Source organism: Chiloscyllium punctatum, chromosome 11 (genome assembly GCF_047496795.1).
Source record: "Chiloscyllium punctatum isolate Juve2018m chromosome 11, sChiPun1.3, whole genome shotgun sequence".
Taxonomy (NCBI): Eukaryota; Metazoa; Chordata; class Chondrichthyes; order Orectolobiformes; family Hemiscylliidae; genus Chiloscyllium; species Chiloscyllium punctatum.
The window spans coordinates 104,476,931-104,491,762 of record NC_092749.1 but is presented as its reverse complement, the minus strand read 5'-3'; the positions used below and the strand labels follow the sequence as shown (position 1 = coordinate 104,491,762).

At 38.3% G+C, this 14,832-nt stretch overlaps 1 protein-coding gene across 1 annotated transcript in view; it reads right to left on the bottom strand.

The window, feature by feature from the left end:
• Window positions 1-10,077: 10,077 nt before the first annotated feature.
• Window positions 10,078-14,832, bottom strand: part of LOC140483291 (shieldin complex subunit 1-like) — an 84,318-nt gene continuing 79,563 nt past the window's right edge. Inside the window, exon 3 of the mRNA XM_072581447.1 lies at window positions 10,078-12,906. Within this exon, the coding sequence (XP_072437548.1) occupies window positions 12,479-12,906 (428 nt within the window). The 3' untranslated portion in view covers window positions 10,078-12,478. The remainder of the gene's footprint in view (window positions 12,907-14,832) is intronic.

Below are 14,832 nucleotides of genomic sequence, written 5' to 3'. Positions count from 1 at the left end.
TTCTTGCATATCCCCTGAAAACCTTTCATCCCCCCTTTGTCATCACAAATCTATCTATTTACTTCTATTTTAAAATATATAAAGGCTCTGCGTCCACTGCCATTTGACGAAGGGAATTCCAAAGACACTCAAGCTCTGAGAGAAAAAAAATGCCTTAAATGGGAGACCTCTTGTTTTTAAAACATGACCCTTGATTCTCGATTATGCCACAAGGGAAAATATCCTTTCCACATCACCTGATCAAGTCCTCTCAGGATCATATAAGTTTCAGTTAAGTCACCTTTGACTTTTCTAAACTCCACAGGATACAGGTCCAGACTACCTTTACTCATAATGCAATTTGCCAATTCCCGGTACGTCAGTTCTCTGAACTGACCCAACCATAGCGAGCTCCCTGGAACACCAGGTCCAGGTTACAGGGCACTGATATACTCCCCTGTCCTGTGCCCATAATCCTTAAACTCATAAGTAGCAACAAACACTATATTTTTCCACAAGGCCACCAATCAATTTGATAGCATGTACAGATTCCTTTTTCCTTTTACAGTCCTTTGGAGTGAAAGCTATTTTAAGAGTAAAAATCTTATATAAACAAGCTTTAAATATTTATTGTCAGCTTGGTACCTCAGGATAAAAAATTAATGTAAAGTGAAAAATCCTTCATTTGGGATTCAAAATACTTAATTGGTGTGAAACTTTCTTTTTTAAGATTTTGTGCATTTGCTTCATGATATAAGGGACATTATAGGGGTAAAAGACATGAAAAAGAATTTCAAAATTAAATGCAGTAAAGTTTTCAACATTAAAATGCTGCCTTGACATTGCTAAAAATCTAACATTGAGATTTTTTTTGTTTCATCTTCAGCTTGAATTCAGTGGGACCAGGCCTAGCCTATCCAACCTTTCCTTATATGACAACCCATTCACTCCAAATCTTGTAAACCTCCTTTGAACCGCTTCCAATGTATTTATATCCTTCCTTTAATAATGAGACCAAAATTGCACAAAGTATTCAAGATGTGGTCTCATCCAAGCCCTGTAAAATTAAAGCACAATCTCTTAACTCTTATGTTCAATTCCTCCTGTAAAAAAGGATAGCAACTACTTGATCACACGCTGTATCCACATACTCACCTTTTTCGACTTAAACTGTGGAACACCTAGATTCCTTGGTAATATAGAATTCTGATCAGCATTTAATGGGATAAACTGTTTTGTGATGCCAGTTTAAAACAATACATTCATTTAATGTGAACAACCTGAATAGCTGTAGGTTTGGGAGTTTTCCCTACTTTAGCCTATTAATGAATTTTAAATTTCTGGGGGAAAAGGTCAACACAACTTTGACCAACTGCACCCTATAGTGCAATAAGCTTTGGAGCAACTTTATTCCTCCTTCACTACTATGGCTATAGATTATGTACTCAACCATTGACAGGTTGATTTATTTACTGTTTAAGGTATTATTCTATTTGCATAAAACACTTTAATTATTTGAACTCTTGCCAGGTCAGAAGAGGATGTGCACAGTATTGCATGAGCTTAACTGAATGCTAATTCACCAGATATTTCAGTTAATCGGGCATAAGAAATTTTACCTGAATCTTTAATGAAAATCGTATATTTTGCAGAGGGAATCAACTTTTTGAGATCTGAAATATAAAAATCTGAAATGAAACAGAAATGCTGGCAACACCTGGCAGCTCAGGCAATGTCTGACCTGAAACCAAGTTGACAGCCCTGGTCCGACCACATTTGGAGAATTGTGCACAACTTTGGGCCCCATATTTCAGGAAGGCTGGAGCGAGTTCAGAGTAGGTTCATGGGAATGGCCCCAGGAATGAAAAGTTTAAAAATATGAGGAATGTTTGAGGACTCTGGGTCTATACACGATTGAAGTTAGAAGAATGAAGGGTGGGGTGGGGGGGGGGGAGGGGAGAGATCTAATTGAAACTCACAGAATGCTGAATGGCCTGGACAGAGTGGACATTGGAAATGTGTTTCCATTGGTAGGAGAGATTAGGACCCAAGGGTACAGCCTTAGAGTAAAGGAAAGACCTTTTAGAACGGAGGTAAGGAGAAATTTCTTCAGTCAGAGATTGGGGAACCTATGGAATTCATTGCCACAGAAGGCTGTGAGGACAGGAGTATATTTGAGACGGAGATAGATAGGTCTTGATTGTCAAGGGGATCAAGAGTTACGAGGAGAAAGCGAGAGAATGGGGTTGAGAAACTTACCAGCCATGATTGAATGGCCTAATTTCTGCTCCTATGTCTTATGGTCTTATATTTCTAGCATTTTCTGTATTTATTAATTTTGCTTGAGCTTTGTCTTATATTGATATGTGCAGATGAGGTCCAATTCCCACTGATGTTGAAATTATCTGGGGAGAGTATAATTGTCTGGGTGGTGTTGCAGTAAAGGTTCACTAACTTGATGAGATGGTTGGCCCATGATGAAAGATTGAGTAGAAGAGGGCACACTCTATGCAGGCTAGAAGAATGAGAGGTGATCTCATTGAAATATACGATTTTGAGGGTGCTTGATGAGCAGATGTTGAGAAGTTGTTTTACCCAGCTGAAGTGTCTGGAATATAGAGGCCCAGTCTCCCAGTAAAGCACCAATCATTGCGGATGCTCACTTTTGGGCATTTGTAGATAGACTCCAAATATAAACTCATTCTATCTGTATGTGGATTGGGTAAGAAAATGAGTTGAGATCAAAGATCAGCTTTGATTGTTCGAATGGTGGAGCAGGCTTAAGATCTATATAGGGTTATAGAGTTATGCATCACAGAAACAGATCCTTCAGTCCAACCAGTCCACACCGACCATAATTCCAAACTCAACTAGTCCCTGCCTGCCTGTGCCACTTCCCTCCAAATATTTCTGATTCATGTACTTATCTAAGTGTATTCTAATTGTTGTAACTGTACCCATATCCACCATTTTCTCTGGAAGTTCATTCTATACACAAAGCACTCTCTGTAAAAAAATTGCCCCCATGCCTTTTTTAAATCATTACCTTAAAATATGCCCCCAGTCTTGAGATCCCCGACAGTAGGGAAAAGAGACCTGCCATGAACCTTATCTATACCCATCATGATTTTATAAACTTCTATAAGGTAATCCCTCAACCTCCTATGCTTCAGTGAAAAAAGTCTCAGCCTATCATATGGGCAGCATGGTGGCTCAGTGGTTAGCACTGCTGCCACGGACCTAGGTTCAATTCCTGCCACAGGTGACTGTCTGTGTGGAGCCTGCACATTCTCCCTGTGTCTGCATAATTTTTAGTGCCTGGGAGATCCACTCCCCCCCAGTCTGTGAGGCAATTGCCGTTTAGCTAACTTAATAAGGTGCCGCTTATGATGCCAAATAAAAGCACACCTCCGGGTGCTCTAGTTTCCTCCCACAATCCTCCTAAGTGAATTGGCCATGCTAAATTGCCCATAGTGTTAGGTGCATTAGTCAGAGGGAAATGAGTCTGGATGGGTTACTCTTCGGAGGGTCGGTGTGGTCTTGATGGGCCGAAGGGCCTGTTTCCACACTGTAGGAAGTCTAATCAGTCTATCCAGTCCCCCCTTTTAAACTCAATCCGTCCATTCCTGGCAACATCCTGGTAATTTTTTTCTGAACTCTCTTCAGCTTAATCGTATCCTTCCTACAACAGGGCTACCAGAATTTGACATAGTGCTCCAGATGATGCCTCGCCAACATCTTGTACACACTCAACATAACGTCCCAAGTTCTATACTGAGCAATGAATGCCAGTGTAACCACCCTATCTATATGGCCCACACCTGTTACTAATTCTATATTGTTAAATAATATTAGAGAAGGAAGCAAGATCACAGATTTAAAAATAATAGGCAAAAGCACTGTCAAAATATACTGATATTTCTGTGTAATAGTTTTGCACAATTTTAATTTCGTGATCTCTTAGTCCTACTAACAAATTGTATATTTCATTTATAGGAAGAAATAATTCCATGCTATTTACTGTATCATAGGTGACATTAGGAGGCTTGTGGTTCAGTTGGTAACTCCCTGCCTCTGAAATCAGATGCTCTGCATTCCTAGTTGTCTATGAAACCATTATGTGAAAGCACCCAGAGGTTGATAATCCAAGGCAGCTGCTGAAATTGGAAGAGATTCCTCATCAGTGAAGCTTGATGCAGAATGGTGCGATTCAAGCTATTTTCATTCATCCCTTCTTCAGGACTCAACCAAAATATAAACTTCTCCACCTCCCGATGCTGCCTGGCTTGCTGTATTCTTCCAGCCTCCTGCCTGTCTATTTTGGGTTCCAGCATCTTCAGTTTTTTTTTGTCTATAATCAATCATTCAAGCTAAGAAAAGGAAGAAAGATGATCATCTGACTGACAGTAATTTAGTAAAGGAATTATCATTTTTCTTTCATTATTTGCACTTCCCGGTTATCAAAACGCTGATACTCTGAATGTATCAAGTCATTTCTAGTGAAAAATAACTTATTAAGAGAGTTGTACGGGTAAGTTAATATCAAACAGGCCAGTGACTCAGTCATGGTCTGTTATCTGCAGAACACAGATTAATCCGAATTGAAACACAACAAATATTAAAAAACTATGTTTATGAGTCTCTGTGTAGAATCTAATTTTAAAAATGCAACAGGATGACACAGCATCCAGCACAATTGTTTTTAAAAAAGCCTATTGTTCAGGTTGCAGCAGGCTTAATTTAATTTTGATCAGCTTCTACAACATGAATCACGATTAGACAAGACAGGAACATTCGTGTTTCTGTGCAGAATTGTTCATTTTCTTTTTAAAGCGCTATTCCATTAACTATAGAATGCAATGAATGCTCCAACTATTTCTGAATTTAAACATGGTGTTCATTTCATTCCATGTACAATACAAGGAAGCAATTAATCCAGCAATCGATTGACAACATAATTCATCTGAGGCTCCATTGAAAACAAGCCCAATTAGATTCATTAGTGGAGTTTTGCCAAAGGTTTTTTTTTCATGTAATGACATGAGATATGTCAAATGAATTATTTACTTAAATGCAGCATACTCTGGGCATTTTCAATGCCAATGCTGTGACTGTCACAGTTAGGTCAATAATCATTAATTAATATGAAAGTTTACATTCAGTTGGGATACTTCACATTTTTCATAAAGCCTTATGAATAGAATGAAATAAATTGTCAGATCAGAGCACTTCTCATTTAGTCTATGACATAAGGCATTATCAAAACTCAAATTAGTTGATCTAAGAATGTTATAGACCAGATCAGAACCCCTCAAAGTATGTTATGGAGACTGCCTAGACCCTAACGTTTATTTTCTCAAAAAGGCAAGTATAAGGCGCTATGTCTAGATATGATCCAATTGGTCTACCAGTAAGCTTTAATGAAACATATTTTACTCTTGCACACAGATAACATACAACAAAAGGAAGAATTGGCATAGTTATACTCTATTGAAATACTTAAGACATGATGTATTATTTACCAATAATCTTTGACTGTTCCAATAGAGGCAGCATCCCATAAACAATTCAGCAACAGTTACTATTCTCACATGTTTTCTCTCTCCAGTCCAGTTGAAACAAACACTGAAAGAAACAATCTGCCCCTTTTGATTTTTAAGAGGAAGCATCTCTGTCTAAGACTTGACTCGAGCAGCAGAGAACTCAAGACTTTAGCTCCAGCGGCCAGCAAAATCCACCAACTAACTGAAAGCAAAACCAAAATCCTTTTGAATCGGTGTATGTGCCTGACCCTGTCCTCTCATGATTCTTTTGTCTTACTTTTAAAAAATGCATCCGGGAAGAATTCAAAGCTGTTTACCAACTGTCTGTCTAAAGGAGACATGTCATCACCATAAAGTCATAAAACTGGAAAACTCGCTGTATACCCTTGACCATGTTGCCAATACCAGACTAATGCCATTTACAAGTTCGTTGATGACACCACCATAATCAGTTGAATCTCAGATGGCAACAAAACAGACTACAGACAGGAGGTGGAAGACCTGGAAAAATGGTGCACTGAGAACAACCTAGCTCTCAAAGGGCAAAACCAAGGAACTTATTTTTGACTTTTGGTGGGATGTTATTCATGCCCCCCTACACATTAACAGCACAGAGGTGGAACAAGTGGAGAGTGTCAAGCTCCTGGGAGTGGTCATCAACAACAAGCTTTCTTGGACTCTTCATGTGGACGCACTGGTTACAAAGGCCTAACAACGCCTCTTCTTCCTCAGGCAGCTGAGGAAATTTGCCATGATGGCGAATACCCTTGCCAACTTTTATAGAATCCATTTACCAGGCATGCTGTCAAGGAAAGGACACCAGCATTGTCAAAGACCCATCCCACCCTGTCAATGCTTTTCTACAACCTCTACCATCGGGGAGAAGGTACAGAAGCCTGAACACACACACACCAGCCGGTTTCGGAACAGTTTCTACCCTGCTGTTGTTGGAATACTGAATGGACACACAAACCCTTAGCATTCGCCTGTACCTGTGCTTTTGTTTTGCCGCTGTTTATCTATTATTTCCTTACCTATGCTATTTAACTATGTGAACTACCTGTAATACTCGCAAAACAAAGCTTTCTACTGTGCCTCGGTACATGTGACAATAAATTCAATTCATATAACACAAAAAAGATCCTTCAGTCTAACTCATCCATGCCAACCAGACATCCTAAATTATTCTAGTTCCATTTGCCAGCATTTGACCCATATCTGTCTAAACCTTTCCTATTCAAATACCCATCCAGATACTGTTTAAATGTTGTAATTGTACGTACCTCCACTTCCTCCTCTGGCATTCTATACACTCACCATCCTTTCCATGATAAAGTTGTCCCTTAGGTCCCTTTCAAATTTTTCCCCTCTCACCTTAAACCTATGCCCTCTAGTTTTGGACCCACATACCCTGGGGAAATGACCGTTACCAGTCACCATTTCCATGCCCCTCATGACTTTATAAACCTCTATCAGGTCACCCCTCAGCCTCCAACCCTTCAGAGAAAATAGCCCCAGCCTATTCAGCCTCTTCCTGTAGCTCAGGCCCTCCAATCCGGGCAACATACTTGTAAATCTTTTCTGAAAGGAGTTTCACAACAGCTTTCTCATAGCAGGGAGACCAGAATCAACCAGTATTCCAATCGTGCCTAACCAATGTCCGGTACAGCCGCAACATGACCTCCCAACTGAGCAAACCACTCTGCAAGAGAAACAGGACAGAACACACCTCTTAAGGTCACAGTACCATCACACTAGTGAGTTATTGTCACCTATGGTCTTTACTTTAAATGGTCAAATATTGTGCCAGGCAGTTTCAGAAGTACCTTTATTTGTATATTTTCAATCAAACTGAGAACCCTTCTTCCATTGAGTGAATGCAAGACCAGTAAAGAGATACTACATGCAGTGAGAAGTCTTGCAGCATTTGTTTTCTCTTTGTTCACAAATAAAATCACTGCTTGCTTGATATGTATTGAAGACTGGAATTTTGTTGTCCCTTAGCCATGACATAGTAATGCATCATTGGTCTGTGACATTACTGAAATGAAAATGATATGCAGCCTCTTCTGTTGCTGCACCTTTCCCACCTTGACCCAACAATAAGGAACATGCTATTGTGATGGCTTTTAGGTTCTCATAGCGTTGGTTATATATCTCATCATTCCTTCTGTATCAGCAGCATTTCCCATCATCATTAGAAGTAGTATTCATAGCTACATTTGTCTATTTTAAGGTTACTAATGTGCATTTAAATATTAAGTATCATCAAGTGGTCTTACTTCAGTACCAAATAAAAAAGTGTCTTTTGCAGAAGTGTGACTAGATTTCTATGACAATAGTATTCATAAAGTTTGAAACCTAATGCATGCTAGTTTCAACTGCTACTTGGCTCACATATATTTCAAGGGGGCTCATACAGTGGTAGAATCCCTACCTCTGAGCCAGGGGCTTGAGTTCAAGTCCCACCTGCTCCAGAGGTGTATAATAACATCTTTGAACAGGTTGACTGGAAAATATCCATACAGAAAGCATATACTGGAAGAGCGAAAGCTGACTTTAAGTGCCCTGGAAGTGGGAATCAATAGCTAGAAATAAAATGATATTTGCTGACTGAAACATTGTCACAGGTAGTGGCATGACTGAGTGGCTGGACTCTTACTCAATGACTAAACTGAATGCAGCTGTCATAGGCTGATAAAATCCATCATGGGGATCAGCACATAAAATCTTCAGATAATAACACTTTAGGCACAATTTATAACTAGCATGTGAAAGAAAACTGAAAACATGCTGCTATCAATTACACATGAATTGTTTTGGAGCTGATGTAGCAAAAAAAATTATTACATGTGACAGTACTTTCTAAAATCACCAAGATTTTAACCGCTGTATATTTTCAAGTGTTCAGGCAGGTAGTAGCTCACTGATTGACACAATATGCTGGAAGTCCAAATCACTGTACTCAGAGTGGTAAGACATGTTGTAGCTATGTTTTCCTTGTGCTGCGTTTTAAAATCATTGACTGTTCTGTTAAGAGAGGCCAAATATATTCCCATAAGGAAGGAAGAAATAAGTGTGATCATTTTCGTATGGATCGAATGGCTTATGATAATGCAGGTTGTCTACTTATACCAACATGGAAATGACAAGCTATAATTAAAGACAAAAATATTTCCGTATATTTAATGTAGCTTTCAAGTGTCAAAATTCATAGAACAACACAGATGCGAAATGTAAGTATCATAGAACCCCTACAAAGCAGAGAGTGGCTATTTGGCCCCTTGAGTCTACACCAACTCCCCAAAGAGCATCCTACCCACATGCAGCTCCCTACACTATCCCTGTAACCCTGCATTTCCCATGGCTAACCCAACTAGCTTGAACATACCTGGACACTGTGGCAATTTAGCATGGCCAATCGATCTAACCTACATATCTTTGGGTTGCGGGAGGCAACCATAGCACCCGGACAAAACCCACATAGTCACAGGGAGAACGTGAAAACTCCACACAGCCAGTCACCCAAGGGTGAAATCAAACCAAGGTCCCTGGCATTGGGAGGCAGCTTTGTTAAGCACTGAGCCATTGTGTTATCCCTTTGAACTGAGCCAGAGTATTTTAACCAACAAAAGTTGGTTTAAAAAAATCCAGGAAGCATTGATATGTATTGTAGTCAGGACATCTCTAACATGCATTGTCAGTTATAAATATATTCATCAGAGAATGGAATTATTTCAATTCTCAAGCCTATTGCAAATTACTGGGCAGAAAAGGAACCAGTGGCACAATCCTTGCTTTGAATAATCAATGAGTTGGGACAAAGAGTCACCGGATTTTGATTTCAATGGGGAAACAAACATTAGGGAACTGTAAACTGGTTGCCAATTCATTATCATCCACCTTACACAATCACACAAGATCAACATCCACCTTAACATGTCCGGTTTAGGTTAGTATTTTATAAAACATGTTTATAACTATGCAAAAGTATTTTATCTTTCAATTGCAGGAAATGGGCTGAGTTCCATATTGGGATTACAAAGAAGTAACGTGCAACAGAGCCATAACCTGCTATCATAGGATATGACCCATGAGGATTGTATCTCAGTAATCTGAGAATTGAAAGTCTCAAAGCAAATTATCTGATTTTACTTAGGAAGTGTCTACGTGGTGTACAAATAAGAGTTGTTTTCAGCAGTTATATGGTATCCAGTGTTGAACTCTAACCCGTGTTAGAAATAAATAAGACCACAATGGATATTCTATTCAAAAGTTCACAAACTTGTACTCCCTGTTAACATTAATAAAAGACAAGTTAATTTATCTTTAACTTCAGAACCTATATAATCAGTATTGTTATGACCTTGCTGATAGCTATACTGGACATCAAATCCCAGAATGAAACCTGGCTTGATGAATCACATATTTTACTGTCTCAATTGGTTAGCATGATGGTTAGTCACCGAAACATGTTTACATTTATTTTAGAACATTTATTGCAAAAGAACAAAAGAAAATAATAAAAAACAAAGTTATTATATACATAGTAAGATCTTTGCACAAAAAACAAAGTTTTAACCTATTTCCAAATGCTACTCAATTCCACAGAAATATTACTCCCATTAACTCTTTAATGTTTACTTCACTGACTCTCCTCAGTTTCCTTTTTTTGGACTATTTAGACAGTTTGACCATTTGTCATGCAACTCTGATGGAAAATGGTGAAATTTGAATTCAATAAAAATATGGAATTTAATGGCATCTACATTACTTAAAAACCCATCTGGTCATAAATACCATTTAGGGAAGGAAATCTGCCATCCTTAGCTGGTCTAGCCTGGATGTGACTCCAGATCCACAGAATTGGGTTAAATCTTAACTGTCCTCAGGGCAATTAAGGACTAGCAATAAATCTGGTCTCGTCAGCTTATGTGGCTGGATGGTTGGTTTGTGAAGCAGCATGATGCCAACTGCGTGGGTTCAATTCCTATCACCGGCTGAGGTTACCATGAAGAACTCTCCTTCTCAGTCTCTCCCCTCACCTAAGGTATGGTGGCCCTCAGGTTAAATCACCATTAGTTGCTCTGTCTCTAATAGGAGAGCAGTCTGATGGTCTGGAAAGACTACGGTAACAGACCAACAATATCCCATGAATGAATGTAAAAAAGTAAGGTGAGTATTGATCCTCTAGAGAATGTGAATAGGATGTTAACTGTAGGTAACAAGAAAGTGGTAATGAACATATACTTTGCTTCTGTTTTCACTACAGAGGATGCAGAAAGCATTCCAGTAATGGCTGTAAATCAGGAGTTGAAAGGAGAAGCAGGATTTGGTGAAATTATTATCGCTTAAGGAAGTGGTACTGAGCAAACTGACAGTGCTGCAAACTGACACATCTCCAGGTCCTGATAGTCTTTCACCCTAGGCTCTTAAACGAGGTGGTGAATGAGGCAGTAAATGCATCGAGGTTCCATCAGACTGGAAAGAAACAAATATAACTCTTCTACTTAAGAAGGGAGGAAGGCAGAAAAAGGAAACCACTAGGTCAGTCAGCTTAATATCATGGGAAAAGTGTGAGAATCGTTCATTAAGGAGTTTATAAGTGGACACTTAAAAAAGGTAGTTGGGAAAAGTTAGCATGATTTTGTGAAAGGAAATTTATTGGAGTTCTTTGAAAATAAACTTGGATACAGTGGAGCCTATGGGCATACTATACTTGGATTTCCAGAAGACATTTAACATGATGCTGCATGAAACGTAGGTAAAGCACAAAGCAGGAGCTCAGAATGTAGGGTAACATACCAGCTGTGCAGTTTGGGTCTCCTTATTCAAGGAAGCAGATAAAGGTAATGAAAGCAGGTTAGATAAGTTTTATTAGGTTGATATATAAACAGAAATTGCTGAAGAAACTCAGGAGGTCTGGCAGTATCTATGCAAAGAAAGCAGAATTAAAATTTCGAGTTGGGTGACTCTTCACTAATTCTGCCAGATGTTGCCAGACTTGTTGGGTTTCTCCAGCAATTTCTTTTTTTTCAGATTTCTTTGGTTTAACTTATAAGATTGATATCTGATATGAGTGGATTGTCTATGAGGAAATGTTGAAGAACCTTAGCTATATCCACTGGAATTTAAAAGAATGAAGGTTGACTAGATCCCAAATAATTTAAAATTTCTAAAACTAACATTTAAAAACAGCTTAAAAATTAGGCATGGCCCTTGTGGACAGACGTGAGGAGATTTTTGTTTATTCTCAAGAGGATTTTGAAATTTTGGAACAGTCTGCCTCAGAAGGCAGCGGAAGCATAGTCATTGAATATTTTCACAACAGAAGTGGATAAACTCTTGTTAGGCAAAGAAGTCAAAGTTTATAGTGGGAATATGGAATGCAAAATACAAACAAATCACAAGCAGGTTCATGCTCCAAATGACTTACTCCTGCTATTCAATCCCATACACGTATGTTGTGACCAAATGCCAAGATGTCAGCAGCTGGTTTGTAGTTTGTTCTATGTCTCTTGTTGGATCACATTTTTGCCTTCAACTTGGTGAATTAATATAATCAGGTCAATTTTGTTATCATTAAACATGTACAAAAATTATAAGTATTTAATAGCGGGGTATGCGTTTCATCACAATTGCTTCATACTTCCAATAAAGAAACATTAATTTGTACATTTTAGATGATTAAACATTTCATCAGTTTTAAATATGATAGAATTTCTACATAAAATTGAGCATTCATTTTAAAACCTAAGCCTACAAAACACTTGTAGTTATACTGGATGCCAAATAGTTAATTATTTGCAAAATATCCACCTGATATTTTAATGAATGCACTCACATTTAATTGAAAACATATCATAAACGTACTAAATATTTATTTGCAAATACTACAGAAAACAACTTGTTCCACAATTATCAAAATATTTTACATAGAACATTTTTAATATGTTTCATATCATTGTATTTGCAGATTTTGAAATCTCCTGCTGAATAAAACAGACAACATCCTTTGAGAGTCCAGGCAAAGAGCTGAATTCTGCAGAATTGACGGGGGAGGAGAAATGCCCACCTCTACAATTTCCTATTTTGAAGATGTTGGCACCATGCCTAGAAAGCAAAACAAGGGCCATTTGGAAGCTTCGCAGCAAATACTGACCACCTCCCTTTTCTTTCAGTTGTGAAATCTTTGAGGTCAGCAGATGAGCAATTTTTTCTGACACAGGGTCAGACTCCACCAATTTCCTTTCTCCTGCATCTTTGTAAAAATGTTCCATTATCTGTGCAATGTTGATATGCCGATGTTCACATTCTGTGTTTGTGTGCAATTCTGCTATTCCAATGGAGGAGTTGCAATCTTCAGAGTTTGAGTGACTGGAATCTGTTGAAGATATTATTTGTTAACGATCTTTACTTTTGTTAGCTCACATTAAAAACAATGAATAATAATGGGGACAAGCAAAAGCTCACTTAATGTTATAATTACAATTGTTACCAACTGTACATTTTCACTAACTTTGCTTAAAGATAACAGTGCAAAATAATTTCTTATATTCAACCAAGGTTTTGAAGAAAATGTCTTTACATACTGACTCTATCTTTGGAATTTAACTGTTTCAAGAACCAGAAAGATGTAGCACTTCATAACAGAGACAAAGAGTAAATGTACTTTAAGGACTCTTGCCAAATCTGAAATGGAGTGTTTAATATGCCATTTTGAAACACAGACTCTCAGCCTCGTCGGAATTAATTAGGGTGGCATGGTGGCTTTTGTTTATCAGGATGCATCACCTCATACATCTTCTTGAGTATTGCCACAGAAAAACACTTCTGTCAAAGATTTTGTCTTTACATTTTTATTTTCTCTACATTGGTATTGTTATGAATTGTACTGATGGTTGCAAGACAAAAAGTTTCAACAAAATGAGTCTTTTTTCATCAATACTCAAGGTCTGTACCAAATGACTATTTACAAATATCGTTCATTGAAAAGGCAATGTTTTCCCTATTCCTGGACAGTGTTATCATATATAAAGCAACATAATTGAAATTATTGAGTGAATATGTACACAGTAAGAGAAAAAGCTAAACTACATGGATAACATTCAATGATATTTAGACTGACAAAAATAAAAGTTCATGTTCAAAAGTCATCGAATTCGAAACAAATAATAAGAAAAGCTTTTTGCAGGCTCAATTCTGAATTAATTTACCCAATCCCTCTAGGGAAGGCTGCATAAACTGTTAAGCAAAACTCCTGAAAATCTATCCATTCTTACAGTCCTATGATTCACTGGTGACTGAAACCTTTACACAAGGCAAGCAGCGCAGAAACCACTATGCTATATGGAAGTGGGAGAGGTAATGTAGTCCTTTGACCCTGTTCAATTATTCAATGAGATCATAGCTGGCCTTGGACTAAACTCCATACTCTTTTCCAATATCCTTTAGAACATTTGGTTTACAAAAATCTATCAAGCTCTCTTTTAAAATGCTTTATCATCAATTAGCATTTACATATGGAATGCCAAACTTTTACTGCCCTTCATGTGTAGAAATGTTTTTTGATTTCATTCCTAAAAAGGTACGCTTCTAATTTTCAAACTATGCCCCCGAGTCTCAGTACACCGCACTTCAACAAGCAGAAATAGTTTAACTCTATCTAATCTTTCTGTTCCCCTTAAATGTGTTGAATACCTCAATTAAATCACCCTTTAACCTTCCAAATATAGGAAATAAAATGAAGGTTTGGATAACTTCTCTTTTTAACCCCTGGAGTACATGGTCCACCCCAGTGATGGCACCCCCGGGCTGCAAGGTTCTAAACTTTGGATCAGTTCTGGCTTCACCCCAACCTGATCAACGCTGCATCAGGGCTCCATTTGCTGTTTCCTTCCTTCTCCACTGACTCCCAGGTGAATGAGGGACACAAAAAGACCGCATAGTTTGTCAATGCCAAAGAGGAAAGTCAAACTCGGCTCAGAGGGCAGTTTCTAGGTATTTTCAGTGCAGAAGCTGTTAAATATTGCAGTTGTGATGTTCAGGAAGAGACCTCTGCACGATTTATTCAGGATCATATTGGGCACTCATCTCTTGAAGGGTTTTGGGAGAGGAGGTAAACCTGGAGCTTTACCATTGAGCAGTGAGATCCTGCCATCCGTTCAAAATGGAGACCTGCTGCACACTTAACAATGTGAATCTGATGTAGGCTTTATATTAAAGTGCTACTGTACATTTAACAGTGTTGTGACAGGGCTGTGGGTTTGTGGCACAACGGTAGCGCATCTGACTCCAGATCAGAAGGTTG